This window comes from Brachyhypopomus gauderio, chromosome 19 (genome assembly GCF_052324685.1).
Source record: "Brachyhypopomus gauderio isolate BG-103 chromosome 19, BGAUD_0.2, whole genome shotgun sequence".
In the NCBI taxonomy this organism is placed as follows: Eukaryota; Metazoa; Chordata; class Actinopteri; order Gymnotiformes; family Hypopomidae; genus Brachyhypopomus; species Brachyhypopomus gauderio.
In genome coordinates this window covers 13,837,251-13,856,061 of record NC_135229.1, presented here as the reverse complement: position 1 = coordinate 13,856,061, position 18,811 = coordinate 13,837,251, and the positions used below count along the sequence as shown (strand labels likewise).

General features: G+C 41.0%; 1 protein-coding gene across 6 annotated transcripts; it reads left to right on the top strand.

Moving 5' to 3' along the window:
• Positions 1–5,332: 5,332 nt before the first annotated feature.
• Positions 5,333–18,053, top strand: cnpy1 (canopy FGF signaling regulator 1). 6 transcript variants are annotated; one of them, XM_076981563.1, is made up of 8 exons: positions 5,333–5,473; positions 5,567–5,711; positions 5,838–5,910; positions 7,561–7,696; positions 12,685–12,800; positions 15,923–16,132; positions 16,998–17,094; positions 17,835–18,053. In XM_076981563.1, the coding sequence occupies exons 4-8, from the start codon at positions 7,606–7,608 to the stop codon at positions 17,873–17,875; spliced, it is 555 nt and encodes a 184-aa protein (XP_076837678.1). In that variant the 5' UTR covers positions 5,333–5,473; positions 5,567–5,711; positions 5,838–5,910; positions 7,561–7,605; the 3' UTR covers positions 17,876–18,053. The 6 variants fall into 6 exon arrangements, with proteins under 6 accessions (XP_076837678.1, XP_076837674.1, XP_076837675.1 ...); XM_076981559.1 differs by having other exon boundaries at positions 7,556–7,696; XM_076981561.1 differs by having other exon boundaries at positions 5,370–5,473; positions 5,576–5,711; positions 7,556–7,696.
• Positions 18,054–18,811: the final 758 nt, after the last annotated feature.

Genomic DNA, 18,811 nt, shown 5'->3' with positions numbered 1-18,811 from the left:
TAATTTGCCTTCGGTTGTCCAGGTCAGCCTGGTAAAGTCCTTCTCTCCTTTCTCCTGGTAACTCCACCAGAACATTTCTCTCCATCATCCTCCTCCTCATCTTCTTGTACATGTATGCCACCTTACACTGCAATGTTGTGCAGCATAGCACATACAACAATTACAGCACAGCTGCGTTCTGGAGAAAACCAAAGCCCACCGGATGACTTGTGGAGGCACCGAAAACACATTTTCCACATGCCTAAAGTTCTCTTGATCACACATCGTGTTCTGCTGTGTGCCATGTTGTATCTCTCCTCAGCCTCAGTCTGGGGATTTGATAAAGGAGTGAGTATGTAGCTTCAGAGTGGATACCCACTGTCGGCTAGTAAATGTCCACCATCAAATGCACCATCCTTAGCCATCTGACACACTCCAGAATTGGCCCAGATGAAGGAGTCATATACTCCCAGGCCACTTTGCCACAATGTCCGTAAAGAGGCCTTGGTGGTTGTGTATTACTTGTATATTCAAAGCAGAGAAGCCCTTACGGCAGATGTAGATTGGGCTCAAGAGGCTGGGAGTGTGTATGGGGGTCAGAGTGCCGTCTACTGCACCAACAACTCCAGGAATGTTTACAATTGCATGAAAACCAATTTTAGCTCCATGTAATGCATCCCTAGTTGTTGGAAATTTGATGTATGCTGCTGCATGGCAAAGCAATGCTTTGGTAACAGCTTGCACACATTTAGATACTGCAGCTTTGATTAGTCCGTGTGCATCACCAACAGTCTGCAGAAACCCACCTGTGGCATAAAATCGGAGGGCTGCCAGTAACTGCACCGTGGGGCTAAGGGCAAAATTTCTCCTCGATCCTCTAGCCAGCTTCTCCTGCACAAGTTCAAGGAGAGCCATGATCTCCCCCCTACGCAGCCGGTATCTGTCACACAGCACATCGTCAGGAAGATCTAGGGGTAATCAACTATATTGTTCCGCGGGCCAAATTTGGCAGATAGCTCCGGGTGGACGGGAGGGGGGGGTGGCGAACGTATGTTGTTGAGCGGGGTGGTGGTGTACGTATGTTGTTGAGCCGGGGGGGGTGGCGGCGACATGACGGAGTGTTTTTTTCAATAGCGCTGAAATAAATGATCCGGTTTAAATTAAGAAATATTTTTAACAATTTATTCTGGGTCCGGATGGGATGGCAATTGGGTCCGTATCCAGTTAATCAGGAATGAGATTGGGTCCGGACAGGACTGCATTCGGGTCCGGATCTGGACCGCGGTCCGCCTGTTGGTGACCTCTGATCTAGGGGGTTCATATTCAAACGCTGTGCGGCATTCAGACGAACTGCATGGCTTCATGGATTACAATGTCATCGTCGTCTTCTTCTTCTTCTTAAATGTCTCCAATTCAAATCCAAAATCCTTTGAAGTGCCGCCATGTTCATCACACAAGCACAATCGCTAACCTTATTCCAGGTTACTTATATGTACGGAGCCCGTAAGGTGACATCATGTAAAAAATAAAATAACGCGTGGCCATGACTTACTAACGCGTGCGAACGCCTTACTAACGCGTGGCCACGACTTACTAACGCGTGCGAACGAGATATTTAAGGCGTGGGAACGAGATAATTAACGCGTGGGAACGAGATCATTAAGGCGTGGGAACGAGATACTAATGTCGCCTTTCACGCGCTGCAACAAAGTTAATTTTTTCACAGCAAAACAAGCAGATCCCAGGGTTGTTCGTGAACTGACTGCCAAGGAGGGGATGTACACTAACTGATTGCCCAAGGAAGATAAACCTGGCTTTATATAAAGTAATACTTAATTATCTCGTTCGCACGCGTTAATTATCTCGTTTGCACGCGTTAGTAAGTCGTGGCCACGCGTTAGTAAGTCGTTCGCACGCGTTAGTAAGTCGTGGCCACGCGTTAGTAAGGCGTTCGCACGCGTTAGTAAAGCTGGAAACATACTTGCTGTTTGCCCATGCGTTCGCGTACACAACCGGCTGCGTTGTGAACGTTACTGAGAACATACTAGCCTATGTGCAACGCGTGAAACTGGAGGCGTCCACTAGAGGGCAGAACGTAGAAAGGGCTTCGGTATTTTAACGATGCAAACATGGCAACACTCGAGGAAATTAGCCTTTGGGTAATTTTACGGTCACGGCAGAAAAAACGACGACTGCGATCCCTTCGTAGGTGGTATGTAAGGCCGTTAAATCAAAGACGTGAGAATGGCGAGTTTGTGTCGTTGGATATCGTTGTGTCTATTTTGATGCTGGTTAGCGTCTACACTGCCCCTAGCGGTTTTGTGTGTATTGCACCTCGTGTACGCGTCGCGTTAACTTTTGGAGGACGTGCAAGACCTACGCACCAAATCGATGCAGGATACGTGAAGCAGCCATGATGCGTACGCGAACGCGTAGTTAACAGCAAGTATGTTTCCACCCTAAGTCGTGGCCACGCATTATTATAATAGGCCAACTTGTAGCCATTTATTTGCGAAGCATACATTATTTGCACGGATGTAATGGGGGGGGGGGGGGGGATGTCCCCCCCACTTTCTCAAAATCCACTTTTTGTCCCCTGCAGTTTTTATGGTTAAAACAATTATAACAACAATATTTAAATAGAGCCGAATCATGCACTAGGAAACATAGAAAACGACCGCTCCGATTTCCAACACCCCCCCCCCCTTGGGAAAGTCTGATTAACTACACGATGATGAACGGAGATATTTAATCAAATGGGAACATATCAGCTAATGCTAAATAATTCAAAATAGTACATGTGATTTTTGTTGACACTTAATGTTGTATATGCGATGTAATTACTTAAAAACAAAATACTAATGCACAAACGTTGTATTGCCGTGCATAAAATCAGCGCGAGTGAAATTAGCGCCTCTTTCCTTTTTGAGGTAGAACTGCACGTGATCTTCGAGTTAAGAAGTACTTAGTGAGTTACGAATGTGTCCGGATATTCTTAAGTTACGAACGACTATAAGAACGACGTAAGTTACGAAGAGTTTCGGGAAACACTCGTAAATTTAAGAATGTTCGTAAGAACGTTTTGGGAAACCCACCCAAGATAGATACTTTATTGATCCCAGGAGGAAATTTTAGCAATATATATATATTTTTATGATTAGCCCTAGGGTGCATAGGTGGGGTCAAAAGTGACCCCGAGGGATGTTTTTCTTCAAAATCTCTGAAATGAAAAGTTTTTACACTTCCATATTCCAGGTATTCCTCATAAAACATGTATGTGACTTGAGGCCATTTGAATTTTTTTAATGTTTTATACATTTTAAGAAATTGCAGTTTTTGTATCACTACCCCAGTTTTCCATAAGTGGGGTCAAAAATGACCCCAAGCATTTCGTACAGAATCTCAAGGCTTTGCTTTGGGAACTTTTGATTTTTAACAATTGTGACTGTCAGGATACAATTTCTGTCCCTCTTACACATCTGATGCCTGCATTCCCACCACCAGGAGCATACATATAAGTATTATTGTACTCGAATATAATAACATGATTCGTCCTTGGGGTCAATCTGACCCCAGGGATATTTACCTCCAGAAAATGATTTACAGAACATTGTTGACCACTTTTTTGGTATAGGCACTTTGTTTATTTGTTAAATACATAAATAACCCCTTGAAAATCCATGAGTCTTGCGCCACCATCAGGTCAAACCTTTAAAATTTAATTTAAATTTTAATCTTAAATCTTGAATTTTTTATATATATCTTCTCAAATTTACTTCTCAACATTAATGACCACAAGTCTTGTTTTGGTGATGATGGATAGGGCCTTTACTATAGCGCCACCAACAGAAAATAATAGATGTTTTTTTTTTGTTTTTTTTGGGGGGGGGGAGGCATTTGTGAGACAGAAAAAGGATAATAAGAACATGTCAAATACTAGTGAAAACATGGAACTTTAAACTGTAAACTTTAGCTCTATAGAGATATGAAGTATGAAAGTATGAAAACAACATGAAAATCCACCCATTTGCGAAGGTGTGGACATGATACTAGTCAAACATGAAATAGTTCTACTGTGGGAATAACCCTAACCCTAACCCTAACCCTAACCCTAGATCACACACACTGATAGACAAGTTTTAACAGCTAAAACAGCTTGGGGTCAAATTGACTCCTGAGGACGACCTGCGTGCAATATGTGTTCAGCACATTGAAAAAATATTTTCATGACAATTTTATGCTTTATCACTTGTCCCCATCAAATTAGAAATTGTCATGAAATATGAAGCAAAAGAAAAAAGTCAACTACTATTTTTTTGAATGATAAACATTCAGAGTGGGGACAAATTGACCCCAAGGACGATAGGAGGGGTATTATCTTCATTTATCAACTCATTTGCCTTTTCTGTCATAGAGTAACATGTTGGTCAGCAAAGTAGACAGGTATTTAATAAAATTAATAGAAATAAAATACTTGGACGTGTCTAAAATCCATCTTTGACGCACCAGTGCAGTAGACCTGGGAGGGTTTTAACTAGCTAACTACAAAATAAGGTTAGTAGTAATGTTAGTACTGTTAGTTGGATTACTTAGCTAGCTACCATTACAGTAGCTTAGTAAGTTAGCTGATATTACTGTGTTTGTTATGTAGAGACTCACTGTATTCATGGTTCCTTGTAATAAAAGCTAACCTGTTAGGTAACCAATTATATCATTATTGAATGGGGTGTGTGTGTGTGCAGGCACACATGCATGTCTGTGCTTTTACTTACATATAAATGCACAGACATTTATCATGGCTACTCAGAGGCCTGCTAGGATACCCGGAGACCTTTCTGGAGATATGATCCTGAACGTATTGGATGAAGAGTCCATCGGTGGGATTGACTCAGAATCTGACATCTCAGATGTAGAGGATCCAGAATATTGTCCATCTGGACATGTTTTGTTGACCCAAATATAATAAATATAATCACCTTTAACCAAAACTAAAAGCATTTTTTAAAATTCATTGCAAAAACACATTGATTCTAATTGGGGTCTATTTTGACCCCACCCATGGAAGTTAGGGGGTATTGGTCGTCCATGCATCCTAGGGCTACTAATGCAGGTATTAAGCCAGAGTTGCTCTTTAACAGTATTTAAATTGGACTTCAGACAATGTTTGCCTCTTTTTAGGTGGCAGAAATGAAAATTAGTCAGCAACTATGTTTTGCACATAGAATGTACTGATTCGTTTAGGAATTTTGTTTCAGATGGCTTGAAAAGTTCACGTCACTGCTTTAAATTCAGAGGTGTGGTTCTTGACATTTGGGTCACGCCCCGGGTGTTTAACGTATTTGGCTCCGCCCCGCGCCATTGCCATTAGCTGACGCTGCACTGATGACTATGACTCGGTATTCTGAGTAACTACCAAGGGAGTGCTTGGATCAGCTGCATGATAGACTACTCTAATTTGCCCTTTAGGCCAACCATCAGAAGGAGAATTAAACCCGTACGTCTTTGTATTTTGTGTTTAATATGTAATCTGATTAAAGAGTCCGATAAAAACTGATAGTATGAGGTTTTCCCATCTACTCACATGTAGTGTGTACAGTAACTTCCGGGTACACGGTTGTTGCGCTGTCATTGGTGAAAAAATTCGAGACGCGCCACCCCATTGGCTGTCGGAGCCGTCACTCTAGGCTGTCACGCCCAGGCTTGCTGGTCGTGGCGACGCCAGCGACGGGCACGTAAGTGGTTCGAGCGGTTTGTACGGAGAAGTTGGATATCTTGTTTCAGTGACACAGAAGGGACGAGCACTGAAACATTATCCACATCTCTTCACTAGACTTGCTTTTGTGTTCTGGCATATTTAGGACCGTGTTTGTCGCTAACGTTTAGTACAGAAACGTTACCTGCGCTCACCTGCCGTCTCCCCGCTTGTGCCAGGTGAGTCCACCTGAAGTCTTGACTGACTTACACACACCTGTCCACACGGAGGTCATGAATGCATGTCGTGTTCATGGAGAATACACTTTGGTAGGCAGTACTGTAGTTTTGCTATTGACCCATAACTTTGCCTATTGATAATGCGTTCTTGTTCAGTACAGCCCTGTTCCGAACAAATGGCGAAAGGTGGCGCACTGCTTAGACTATATTATAAGTAGGATTCACCTATGTACTTAAATAGAGGTAGTGGTAGAAAGTGTAGGCTCAAGACCATTGCTTAATCGCATTTTATTTTCTGTTACATTAAGGAAGAAATGAACAAATATTCTACACCAAAATAACTAGTCGTGTGTCGTCCCATACGACCTGTGAAAACATAGACTACATAGAAGTATAGACTACATGTTATTCTACAATAGGACGAATACACTGTCATCCACGGCAATGCACGATTCAAGTTTAAAACAGAGTTTGCCTACGATTCTGCAAGGTTTGGTCAACTGGGGGCGCCAGTTCCTCTAAAACTTTAGGTAATTTAAGTCACTGGGGAACCCACAGTGACTTCAAATAATTGTGGCTCATCATGGTTTATATGGAAGTCATAGTTGCCTCCAGTTGTCTAATGTCTAACTTATTTGGCCCTTGCTTTAAAAGGGAGCAAATGTTGGTCAGAGCACTTAAGAAGTATATAAAACAGAGTTGTCCCTTACACAGTTGAACGACTTGAGTAGTGTGGGCTTTAAACAAAACCACATTACTCGTATCGTTGAATACTGCTGCTGCAACTCTGGGCCTCCAACGTGTCTCCCTTACTGGGGCCATTTTATTAATGCTGTCTCCCCACTATAAAGAAGGAAGACAGCGAGTGTTAGAGCTATGCTCTTCACACACACTACTGTTCATGTTTGTGTGTGCTAATCACTACCTGTAAAACCAAGAGGAACAGCACCTTAGTTCCTATATCACCCCATCCAACATCTTCAAGACTGGAACAGGAGACTGTTTTGTGTTTTGTGAAGAAAGTTTTGTGCATATAGGTACATTTTCCTGCCTCATCTCATGTTCTTTGCCAGGTCTGTGATAACCAACATTCCTGTTATTTGAAGTCGTTAAGATACTGTCTCCATTTACATTTTGAATGCCTGATTTAAATACACATCTTGCTATGAATAAAAATGAATAGCCACCATTTAGCATTATGCAAATGAGAGCATGCTAATGGGGGGATATAAGCTTGTGCTCTTGGTTTACCACATTAGTATTTTTCAGCCATTCCTTTACTCTACTGTATGTTTGAATAGTTAATTAAAAATATTTTGAGGTATCAGTCAACAGACAGTAACAACTTTCAGCTAGGTTTGATCACTGACTGGATTAACACTGAAAAATGTTAATAATGTTTGTATATTAATTTAATGTGATCTAAAAGTTCAAATATCATGCGTTCTAAATTTTTATAAAGCTAACAATGAAGTTATTCAAATGAAACAGGAATTTGGTTAGAAGAAAGAAGATGTTTGTGCAAAAACATCCAGACCATTCAGTCCTATGGATGTTCTGCTTGTTAACGATTCCTCCTTTGGCTCTGTGTGAAAACAGACCTGGAGATGTCCAAAATGTGCTTGAAATGGACCTTCTGTCCTAGGGTAGAAGAGTGGTGCTTCACCCACATATAGCCCACGCTAGGAGGCCAGTATGGCGCCGTGGATCGCCCTGATCCTCGTCACATCCGCGGTCCTTTCTAGAACGGCGGAGGGGAAGAAGGATCCAGTGCTGTATTGTTCAGGTGAGTTAAAGCGTGTTTGTGGTGTTGGGGTAGATGGACCTGAGCAGAACTTCACTATGACAAAAGGACTGGGAGACAGATGTCTAATGTGAGGACCTGTATGGCAGGTGTGAAGGACCTGTGGTTAAAGAGATCTTGCTTACTCTAAAAAACCTGCGTGGACGTGTACAAAAATTATGCAGTTGTTATTGGGATCTGTTTTCTTTTCAAATCCCGTTTAAGAACCTGATTGTTTTTGGTTGTGCATCCACAGATAAGCTGAAAGACCCACACAAAGCTACAGTGAGCTACATACAACCGCATTATTCATATTTAAACTCAAATCTTGGCCTCAGGCTGCTGTATTCTGGTTGCTGCTTTAAAGTTGCCCCAGAAATGAAAATTTTTTGCAATAATACATCTTTAGCAAATGCTTTTAAAGACATGTATTAATAATGTAAACCAGTATTAGTAACTATAAACCAATAGTGTGTAAACCCTAAGAGAATCTTTTCCCATCCTTCAGAAGTGGAATGAAAGAATCAATGAATGAATGAATTAATTAATTTCTGTAATCTATAATAACATACACACACATACCTTTCCAATATACGTTCCAACATTGTTGAGCCAGCCAGTTCTTTCTGCCCTAAACACATAGGGCTGCTATTTTGTTGTTTTTAGGCCAGTATTAAACCTAGACTAAAAGTTCTTTCAGTGGTCACCATTGATATTACAATGCAGTGTAGAACTAACCCCCCCATCCTGAAGTGGTTATCCTAATGGAAACGCAAACCCTGAAGATCCCTGTGTAACGGAATTTGGCTGCGTTTCCCAAAAGCATTAGAAAACAAAGATGATCTTTAAATGATTGAGTATTACACTGAACACTCTCTTTCATTTAAGATGATCTTAAAACTAATGTGTGTTTTATGGTAATTGGCACCAGAACTATAAATATTTGAGGATATGAAGTTTGTGAAATGTTTCACAAATACGAAAATTTTATGCCCGTTTTTATAATTCTTAATATAAAATTCAACTGTTTCAAATTCCTTTTAGATGCAATATAGAAAGATGATCTTATCACATGCTGTTCTCCTTACGTAATAACATTACTAACAGTGGTACAAAAGAAACATCTGAAAAAGAAGAAGAAATTAATTTTTTCACATTTAAACATGTTGTGCGGTAACTCCTTGAACACTGCCTGGTGTCAAGCAGTGATCTGACACAGAAAGACATATTTACGTTGGTACCAGGGCTGAGCTGCTTCATGTAATGCTGACAAGGCCTAATCATAAGTGTTGGGCTTTTACGGCCTTTCGAACTCGAGAGGAAGTGTCTAGTAGTCATGTGCTTTGCTGTCAGTGCTTGAAAAGGGTGAACACGCTGAGAACGCCATGATGCTTCATGCCTGTACACATTATTCTGAAGCCCAGTAACCCCCTTATTATGAAGATGAGAATCTGATCTTGCTATCTGTGTCATTTAATCCGGCTTTAGGCTTAATCAGTATGTTTGTGTGCATCTGCTTGTGGATTGAAAAGCCTGTTCTGTTCACAAAAATAATAGGCCATGGAATATGAGTGGCATGAAAGGGTATTGAATGCTTCATAGGACCCAGCTCATCTCGCACACTTTGAGTTACCGTAACCTGTCTGGAGCTTTAAAACGAGGTCCAACACGAGAAGGCAATGCAATTTTGGCCATTTTTGTCCCTCCGTGCATAATGGCGACCCCAACAATGCAACAATGATTTCTGCACTCTCGTTTCTCCTCTTTGCGAACGAACCCGGCCAATGTCTGGCCCTGACGGGGCACATGTGCGTTGCCAGTTTTGTGACATTTTAAATTCGAACTGGCAAGCAGCCAAGGCCTCTAAGCTGGTTTATTCAGGTTTGGAAGTACTGAATTCCACACACCGCTGTGGAACATTTGCAGGGTTTGGAATCAACAAAGATGGGCTTTCTTAAGAACAAATGTCCTCTGGTTCAAGGTTATAACCTCTGTATTGGTAGGAGGTAATGCAATAAAGTCCATAGCTGTTCATTTGGGTTAGAAGTTGAACCGTGTGCTTCAAACTGTGCCTCACATTGTGGCTGTAACACCATATTACATACATTGGACATATTACATACATTGGACATTGAAGTGCAGTTTTGGTACACTGTTTTTTGGGATGTTGAAGTGTTAGTTAGGCATTGTTTGGTACTGTTGGGTATTTTTCTTTCTCCAGAAATGAGATCTGTTTTATCTTGGTATCTTGTAAACATTTCTCAGTTGATGTTGGCATCTAGCAGTAGAAATATCAATCCAAACCAGACAGCATCCTGTAAGGTCTGAATGACCCTTTTAATGTAAATGTCTATACATTTGTTAATTGATTTACAGTAAGATCCAAGCCTGCTTTGTTCTTCAGTTACATCAAGTGAAAATATTCATGTACATGTAGTGACCAGTAGGGGCTAAGATGTGTAGAGGCAGGTACTGGTCACTAATTAGGCTTCAATGGGTACAAACATCATTCTTTTCAATGATTGGCTACATATTTCTTGTGCATTGTGGTCAGTGTACTGTACGTATGTTCATATGTATAAATGTTTGTGTACAGAATATCAAGGGTGTATGTTCTGAATGGGTAGCTTAAAATGATCTGGGAAACTGATTTATGATTGCAAAATGTATTTTATGAATGAATCTTGCATGGTTTTGTATCATAAGCAGACAGAATAAAAAGGTACAAAAAGGATCCATGTAACAAGTCATGTTTTGTTTAGAGTTGAAATTTTAGTTGGAATGATATTAAAAGTCTTCACATTTAAAAATCTTGGTGATTCTAATGTGTTTCAGCTGAGCTTTGCAATGTATTCTCTTTGGTTGCATTGTGCTAAATTCAAATTTGGTAATTAGTACATGTCCAATTAATTGTATGATGAAACCCAATCAGGTGCTAGAAATGAACATTTTATGAAATGTATGATTTTTATTAGTGATCTCTAAATCATATTTATGTCCACGTGTCCTCAAACGTGGGGCGCTTTCTTATCACATTTGTGAAGTTATGAAGTTATCTGTGAAACTCACAGTCTGTTTCAAAGTCATGCGTCTTACTGATTTATAAATTTACCAGTGAAAAAGTGATGATAAAACCTGAGTTTTTCATAAAACAGAAAAACGTGGTGCATGTGAACAAAGGTTTATTAACACAAACCCCAATTTAGGCTTTATATAGTTTGCACTAGAGAACAACTCTTAGCTGCTGAACATTGTATATCTCCTGTGGAATTAAGACACTCCTGTGTCCCTCAGCTCTGCGTCTTGGAAGTGGTTGTTCAAAGAGTGGCGACAGTGCTAGTGCCTTCCAGACACTGCTTCTTGCAGTCTGGTTCTGATCATTGCATTGATTTGTGTACTGCGGTGTAGTCTGCTTGCTCCACTGGGCATGCATGGATCTAGATACATGTCCATGAAACTGCATGGGGCAGTTCCTTGACCCCTGACGTTCCTTGACCCCATTTACTGTCTTTGTGCTGCTTAGTCTTTTGTACAAGTCTGCCTCCTATATCCGTGGTGCATTCTGGGAGCAATTGTCATATCGTAACATTCTGAAAACACAAACTATAACATTGCCTTACATTGCATTAATTTATGAACTTGCATTAACTTACGACCCAAAACTGTCTGGTTGCAAGGTTTTATACCAGTGTTGCTTTTACTGACACAGCATGTTTTGTCTCTATGGTAACATTTGCTGTGTTGTCAAAAATTCTGTAATTGTTAAAACAGTAAAAAAATTAAGGACAGTTTGAATGAACAAGGAGTTACATGTACTGAAAGTTGCATTTACTACCCGCATATGCAATATATGGAGGGAAGCAGAGATTTGATGAAACTGTAATAACCATAATAACCACAGACGGTATCGTTTCAGTGTACAGATAAATATAGTTTGCTATCGGAACTAATACGTTACTGCTATGGTGGGGTTTTTTTTATTGTCTCTGCATATTATCAACATTTTAGAAATAAGCTGCACAATCGTGTTTATAATTAATTAAAAACACAAGGTTTAAGCTGCAGTACCTGCATGGCCACCTTCTAAACCCAGAATACAGGCCCACAATTCTGGATTATCTGTGGTTTCACCAAGTCATCCACTTGAAGGAAAATGTAGATCTATTTCTAGAGACATCCCAGTTTTTTGGTTACAATGTGTGCAAATGACTGTGTGTGTTAGAATTGTATTGACACTCTGCTGAATTACCAATCTAGCCGTTGTCGAATATGACCTTGAAGCAAATATCATGAGAACAAGCACCATGGATAGCAAAGTTGGATAACAGTCATTTGAGATCGTGTATTTGAAAAGAAATACATGCTAATTCTGTGGTAGGATGCAGTTACAACGCTACACCAAACACTGGTGTAGTCAAGGCAGCAGTCAAAGCTCGACTCCAATAAAACCTCTTTTTAAGCACCGCCCAAGCCTGGCCGTTACCATGGAGATGTATCAAGCATGACTAAGCACTAGAAAATTTAACCCCAAATACTAGGAACTAACACATTTGCGATAAATTGTGCTTTGGAGTTTTTTGAGGTTTTGTTTGTTTTAATTTAATGTGTTTTTAGATATTTTAAACTTTATTTAAGCTCTGCATTTGAAATAAAGATGAATGACATCTTCTTTTTTTTAAAATGGATTTTGTTGCTATTGTCGTTGTAGACCTTTTGACCTTGTAATTGATTCTCAATGCCTAGTTTAATATGTTCAGGTTATTCCAATACCTATGGTGGAATATCTAGCTGATTCTACCACCCAAGAAAAAAATCTATGTGAATCTGTTTCCATGTTTCTCTGCTGTTTCGTTATTAGCATTTAGCTAATACCCCACCAATGACAGCTGTTTAGATCTAGCCGTATATGCCAGTTTGTGCATTTAATTTCTGCGGTGCTAATGTGGTGTGAAGCTGTTGTGTGGACTATAATGAGCCTCTGTTTCCTACAGCTTGCATGGCGATTGCAGATGAGCTCAACTACTCCATTAGCAAGATTGATCCAAAGAAGACTGTTCATGTTGGAGGGTTCAGGCTCAACCCCGACGGCACTCTCACTGACAAAAAGGTGCGTCACTCTGTGCCTGGCCTCGCCACACCTGGGCAGTCATACCCATAAGACACACCAACCGGTCCTGACCTGCCAAAAGTCTTCTGTGTTTTCTCTCGTCACTCTGTCTGTTGTGAGATGTTGGTCTTCTTCCTTCTTGTAATGTCACTTCCAACTATTAGTTGTTCCTGGTTTTACAGCCCTTCCTTTTAAAGCACCACAGTAATGTGTTTTAATAGATTTATAGTGGCTTTTCGTGTTCTTTTCATATTGTGACTTCCTCATATTTTGTTATGCTTATTTGTTTTATTGACACGAGTCACTGATGATCACTACCAAACTAATATAAAAACACCAGAGAAACTGAAAAATGGTGGCAAATTCAAAAACATTTAATTAGATTGACGACGACATTTATTTGTGACCCAAATATGGCACAATGCTTCAAGTGCAGAACAGTTAACGTGAACTTATATCGTCGTGGAAAGTTCGTTAAAGTTGTGTTGAGCAGCAACAGATTCTCATCCACCTTCATTTAACGAGAGGCAATGAAGCTTCGTTCTATTTCTGATTATTGTTTGGTTGTTTAAGGTTGTTTAATGAACATGCCTGTTAAAATCTTAGGAGAAGTGATTTTTTGTTTTGAGGCGAGCCCTAACATTTCCCTCGGCCTTAAGCCCCTTCCAGATGTCAAGGTATTCAGAGGCCTATTAATGCTCGTAGGGTTAAAAAGAGCAGTTTTTAACTGTTTCCTCCTTAACTGTGGTGTCAGTATTTAAAGGTCAGACCCAATGAACTCTGAGCCGTGACCCCTGCTATCCAGGGACTGTCATTAGGTGACCGACTCTACTATTGATTCGGGGCTAATCTCCTTTTGATTGTACCCAGCGACTACTAACAAGTGTTTACTCAGGCCTGGTACCCCCCCAACCCCAGTTGTTATGTCTGAAATCATATGGGAAGGGGTGTTATTTATTATCTCATCAGACTAGCCATTACATAGCTGTGGTCTGCAAGTGGAAGTCTCTAATATTGGCTTGAAATTGGTGAAAAAAAAATAGTTTAGACATTGCAGGATTAGTAATTATCAGAATCATGTTCATGTTGTCTGTCTTCTATGTGTCTTAAAATGCATCTTGTGATTTCTCTTTACCTCAAGGGCTTTCGTAGATTTTTCAGCTTCTAAGTTCATCGAGTGGCTGTTACATTCTGATGGAAACGCTGGTGTGTGTATTTCAGTGCAGCATGCAGGATTTGGCCAATAGTGTGAGCACCTGCAGGCCATGCAGCGTGTACATTTGTTGCTAGTAGACGACGTCGGAAGACAACTTGCTTTATGTTGTCGGATGAGCTGTCCTGTTTGTACCTGATCCTGTGAGCACACTGCTACCTGCCAATCATTAAAGATGAAGCCCAAAGTACTGTCGGTTAAAAAGATGATACATGTGCAGCCCTAACCTTGAAGGCCACCGCAATGTGAACTCCACTTGGAGAAAGTAGCTGTAGGGACCATAACAACACTTTAAATAAATCAGGTTCACCAGAGATGACCTCATGTTTACTTCATCGATATCCGTGACATGATATTACCTAATTTAGCTCCAATATCAAAAGCAAAGTGATATTTATTTTTCTTCTGCTTTTTGCTTTTGTATGTATTTATATCTTTGCCGTTTCAGACACATGCACTGGCCGTGTGTCCTGAAGCTCTGATTCTCCGGTGCTGGTCTTCTAAAGGGAGATCAACGGAGGATGGCACCCCTGAGAAGCCCTTTCTCAGACTGAGCTGCCGAGCTCACCCCCCCCCCCCCCCCCCCCCCTCCTTTTATTCCTGCAGAAATTCTTTATTGACAGGTTCCATTCAAACCCCTCAGACTGTTACGGGCAGGAATTTAATTCCCCACCATTTTTAGGATTGCACGATAAGCACTGGGCAGAGAATGCAGCACATCTAGACGTTTTATTTATTTTTCTTAAGCCATTTTGTCTATAATCATACTGAGTTTAATAAGTTGCATTTAGTGCATAATTGGCCAAGATGTTGGCTGATATTCCCTTTCAAACTCGGTCCATATATTTCTAGTACATTGTGTGATGCCGTTAATATCCATTACAATAATCTGCAGTTTGATGTGCCCCCCCCCCCCCCCCCCCATCATCCCGTGTTGGTAAAGGAGAAGGTGGTTCCGTAATCCTCATCTAGATAGCCTGAAGTTGATTACGTCCTGTCGTATCTCTCGGCGCATCCGTTTAACTGTGGTTTGGGTGTTTTTAATTAAGATCGGGGAGGGATGCGTGGACGGGTCGGCCTCCTTCCATGGGACCTTTTGTCTTATTTGTGACCAGATGGCAGTGAGCCACGAACCCTCTTTGTGTCCCAGGTCCCTTTTTTCTTCTTTTTTTTCGGTGGGGTGTGTGTGTGTGTGTGTGTGTTGGGGGGTAAAAAAAAAACTGCTCCATAATGTAACGTGCGAGACCGGAAGGTTCTCACTAAGTGTGAAAGGGGGCAGCGGGGTCAGGCCTATATCTACATGGCACAAAATCTAGCTCATCTGCAACCTGCCCCTCTTTTTTCCCCCAATAACCCCCCCCCGCCCCCCCCACCAGTTCACCCCTGCTGCCCTTTCAGCAGGCTGACAGGGGGAACTTCCTGCTTTGATCAGTGGTGGGTGGAGGAGAAGAATTGCCCAGGAGGACCAAAGGATGACTCCACGCAGTTTACCCTGCACTTGGCTGCTGTTGACAACTACCCCTCCCCATAGCTTACCCCCCGCCCTGGGCCCTATTCCGTTGGCCCGTCCCCCCCGGTCCCCCCTTCCGGGAGAGGCCAAGGGGTTGAGAGCAGGGTTGTACCTTGACCTGTCTAGACACCACTGCGTGGTTTTGTTCTGTTGCCAAGGCAAGCAGCTCCACGTTCTCCAACTTTAGGGACACAGGTTAAAAGTCATCGTAGCGGCACTAGGGATGTTTTTCAAATCAGAGCGGAAGGAAAGAGGTCATCAACATGACCCGAATGCTCTCCTATTATTAATCTCCTTTTTTTCCCCTTTTTCTTTGTTTTTTTTTTTTTTTTTTTTTATTGGAGAGGAAATCTGAATTTACATATTTGATTAATGCATCATTAACTTTTATCTTGATAGGTTCCTCTGGCTAGGTCAGAGACACACCTGTCTGAACTATTGGAAAGAGTTTGTGAAAGTATGAGTGATTACGCACTTTACGAGGACCCAGACACCAAAGAAAAGAGCTACAGGAGGTTCGCCCCCAGAAACAATGATGGAGGAAATTTTCCGGATTTTAAAAATTTTAAATTTGAAGGACCAGAGGGCTCTAATTCCTTGAAATTTGCAGTAAGTATTTATTTTAGAGGTCTGTCATTTAATATTTTCTCAGGTTTCTGTTTCCTAGAGCGTACTGAAATATGTGTTTCGCAAGCCAAAAAAACTTATAAACTCTTAATCCATTTTTACTTAATCCTTTTTTTTTTTTTTTTTACTTGTTTTGCAAAAATGGAAGTTTCAGTTTAAGCAAGTGCATGCTTTAATAATACATTTTTTGAAAAGGAGAAAACTTGACCACAGAGTTTATAAAAAATGTATCAAATGCAAGTAAAATACTGTAAAATACTTTGTCTTGAACTTTGGTAGTTTAGTGTTGCATGATACATAGTGGAGTTGAATACAGCTAGAATAAATGTACGTGTAGTTTGTGTACATGTGAACAGTTTGTAATGAATTACAGTTGCTAGTTATACAATGAAAAGTACTGTGTCCTGTATTCACTTCAGGAATGAAAATGACTTATAATACTACATAATAGAAAGAAGATTCGTTTTACATGAGTAAATATGATTTCATTGGATTTCTTTAACTATTTGTTATATAATGCCATATGCATTACATAAGACTTGCAGTAACCAAATTTTTTAAAATCCACAAATATTTCCTAAAAATACAGATGTACTGGCTGCTCTGGAAAAGGTTAATAAAAAAAAAACAAACATCAAATGCCTCAGGCCTCACATGCTCTCCAAGATTAATAAAACACAAACGTTAAATGCCTTGCGCCTCACACATACTCCAAGATGGCTGACTCCCCAATGGTAGAGCTCTAAAGATGGCTGCCAGCTGCTGCTGAGGTGGTGGTTTGGCGTTCTGCACTTTGCTGTCTTATGTCCTGCTGCTCTGACTCCACCTCTGTCCGTGTCTCTCGCAGTGCGAGACCATCGTGGAGGAGCTGGAGGATGATATCGTGTCTCTGTTCGCCCACGCGGACGCTGGTGTGGCACAGAAGTTGTGCGGTGAAGTGTCAGGTAGACACACACACTCACACCCTGTATTATCACTTCCCTCTCAGCCTCTCCATGTGCTACACATACTTAAAAACAAGTCCACGTCACTGGGCTCTTGTCAATAGAGCAGATGGGAGTTTGCACCGAGGTTTGTACTTGTGCAGTTCCCTGTTATGTCCTCGTGTTGAGTAATGTACGTTTATTGTGACACCCCCACCCCACACACACACACACACTTGTCTGAGCTGGGTTATCTTACTTGGTTGGTTTTGTCTTCCAATACTGTGTCAGAACTACATGGTTCTTGGTTGTGGTTGCGTAGCTACTCTTGCAGGTACTTTAAAGGCGTCCACGACACTTAACGCTACGTGAGGCACATTTGCACTTTGGCTCTGTGAGCGAGTCACTGCACCCAAGTGGTTAGTCCTGCCTAGTCTTTAGTCTTCTACTGTTAGGCCTCTTAAAGGTGCCAGGTTTGTTTTAGCCACCCTGAATACACCCTGAATACACCCTGAAAACACCCTGGGCATGGAGAGAAAACACAGATGAAAGCCAAACTGAGTTTTTGTAAGCACAGTGCGTCCAAATACAGAAAGAAAGCTCGTCATTCATTTTGTCTTTGGAGGGAAGCGTGATGTTGTATTAACAGGTCGTTCCCTGTTATCACTGATTCCTCTGTAATCCACCGTCCACTGTCTTTTGTTTTGTGCGTTGTGTTGCTTTTTTGTCGTAAATCCAGTTCACTTTGGCTTTCTGTTTAGGTCACTGTGAAAGCTCAGTGTTTCAGCGGAGTGAGCTGTGATCTGGCATCATGTCTGTCGGAGAACACCCAAAGACCGACACGGAGCACAGATGGAAACTGTGGACCAGAAAATTGCCAGAATGAAAAAAAAAAAAAGAACTTTTCAATTTTATAAAAGCATCAGTTATTTTGAATTGTAATAGTGTTCTGGATTTGGATAATAAAGAGTTAAAAATTATATCTGGCTTTGATTTTGATTTTGTTCATTTTGATGCTTTAATGTTGTTGCCCAATTTGACCACCAAAGTAAGTGTGTGTGTGTGGGGGGGGGGGGGGGGGGTGTTATAAATTTTCTTTAACTACTGTCCATTAAAGTTGTCCTAAACAATGTCACTCTTTCTAGAGTTCATTAGGTTTTGGTATTTGTACACACTCGTAGGTTTAATTTGGATTAACCTATAAACCACAGGCATTTTAGAGTTTCTGTAGTCAGAAATAATGTAGACTTTCAAACTCAAGCAGTGAGATGGTGGTACAGAATGAACAGTAGTTTCTCTGGGTCCATGTGTTAGAACCTGCTTCAGGAGACACAGTCACTAGTTTACGGTCACTATGTTCTATTTGATTTGAAACAGGTGAAATTTCAGTTTTCATCAATGAAACTACATTTTAGTATTTTAACCCCTCCATTATGTAACTCTGAATTAGTTTGAAAACATTTGTTTTCAATTCCGATTTTACTACTAATAATGGTAAGCAGAATGCTTATTCTTAAAATATTTTCTTTCTGGAAAGTTGGAAAAAAAGATTTGAACCTTTTTGTGGTGCAAAGGTTTACCTCTTAAGTCACCCAAAAGCTCTCTGCTCCTGTCTGTCTACTCCTGTCTGTCTGCTCCTGTCTGTCTGCTCCTGTCTGTCTGCCCCTGTCTGTCTACTCCTGTCTGTCTGCCCCTGTCAGTCTGCCCCTGTCAGTCTGCCCCTGTCAGTCTGCCCCTG

Bases quoted from the DNA above. Each gene is read 5' to 3' on its own strand.
- cnpy1 (XM_076981563.1), top strand. From the start codon at position 7,606: ATGGCGCCGTGGATCGCCCTGATCCTCGTCACATCCGCGGTCCTTTCT. The intron at 16,133-16,997 runs GTAAGTATTTAT...TGTCTCTCGCAG, and splicing joins CTAATTCCTTGAAATTTGCA to TGCGAGACCATCGTGGAGGA. The intron at 17,095-17,834 runs GTAGACACACAC...CTTTCTGTTTAG, and splicing joins GTTGTGCGGTGAAGTGTCAG to GTCACTGTGAAAGCTCAGTG.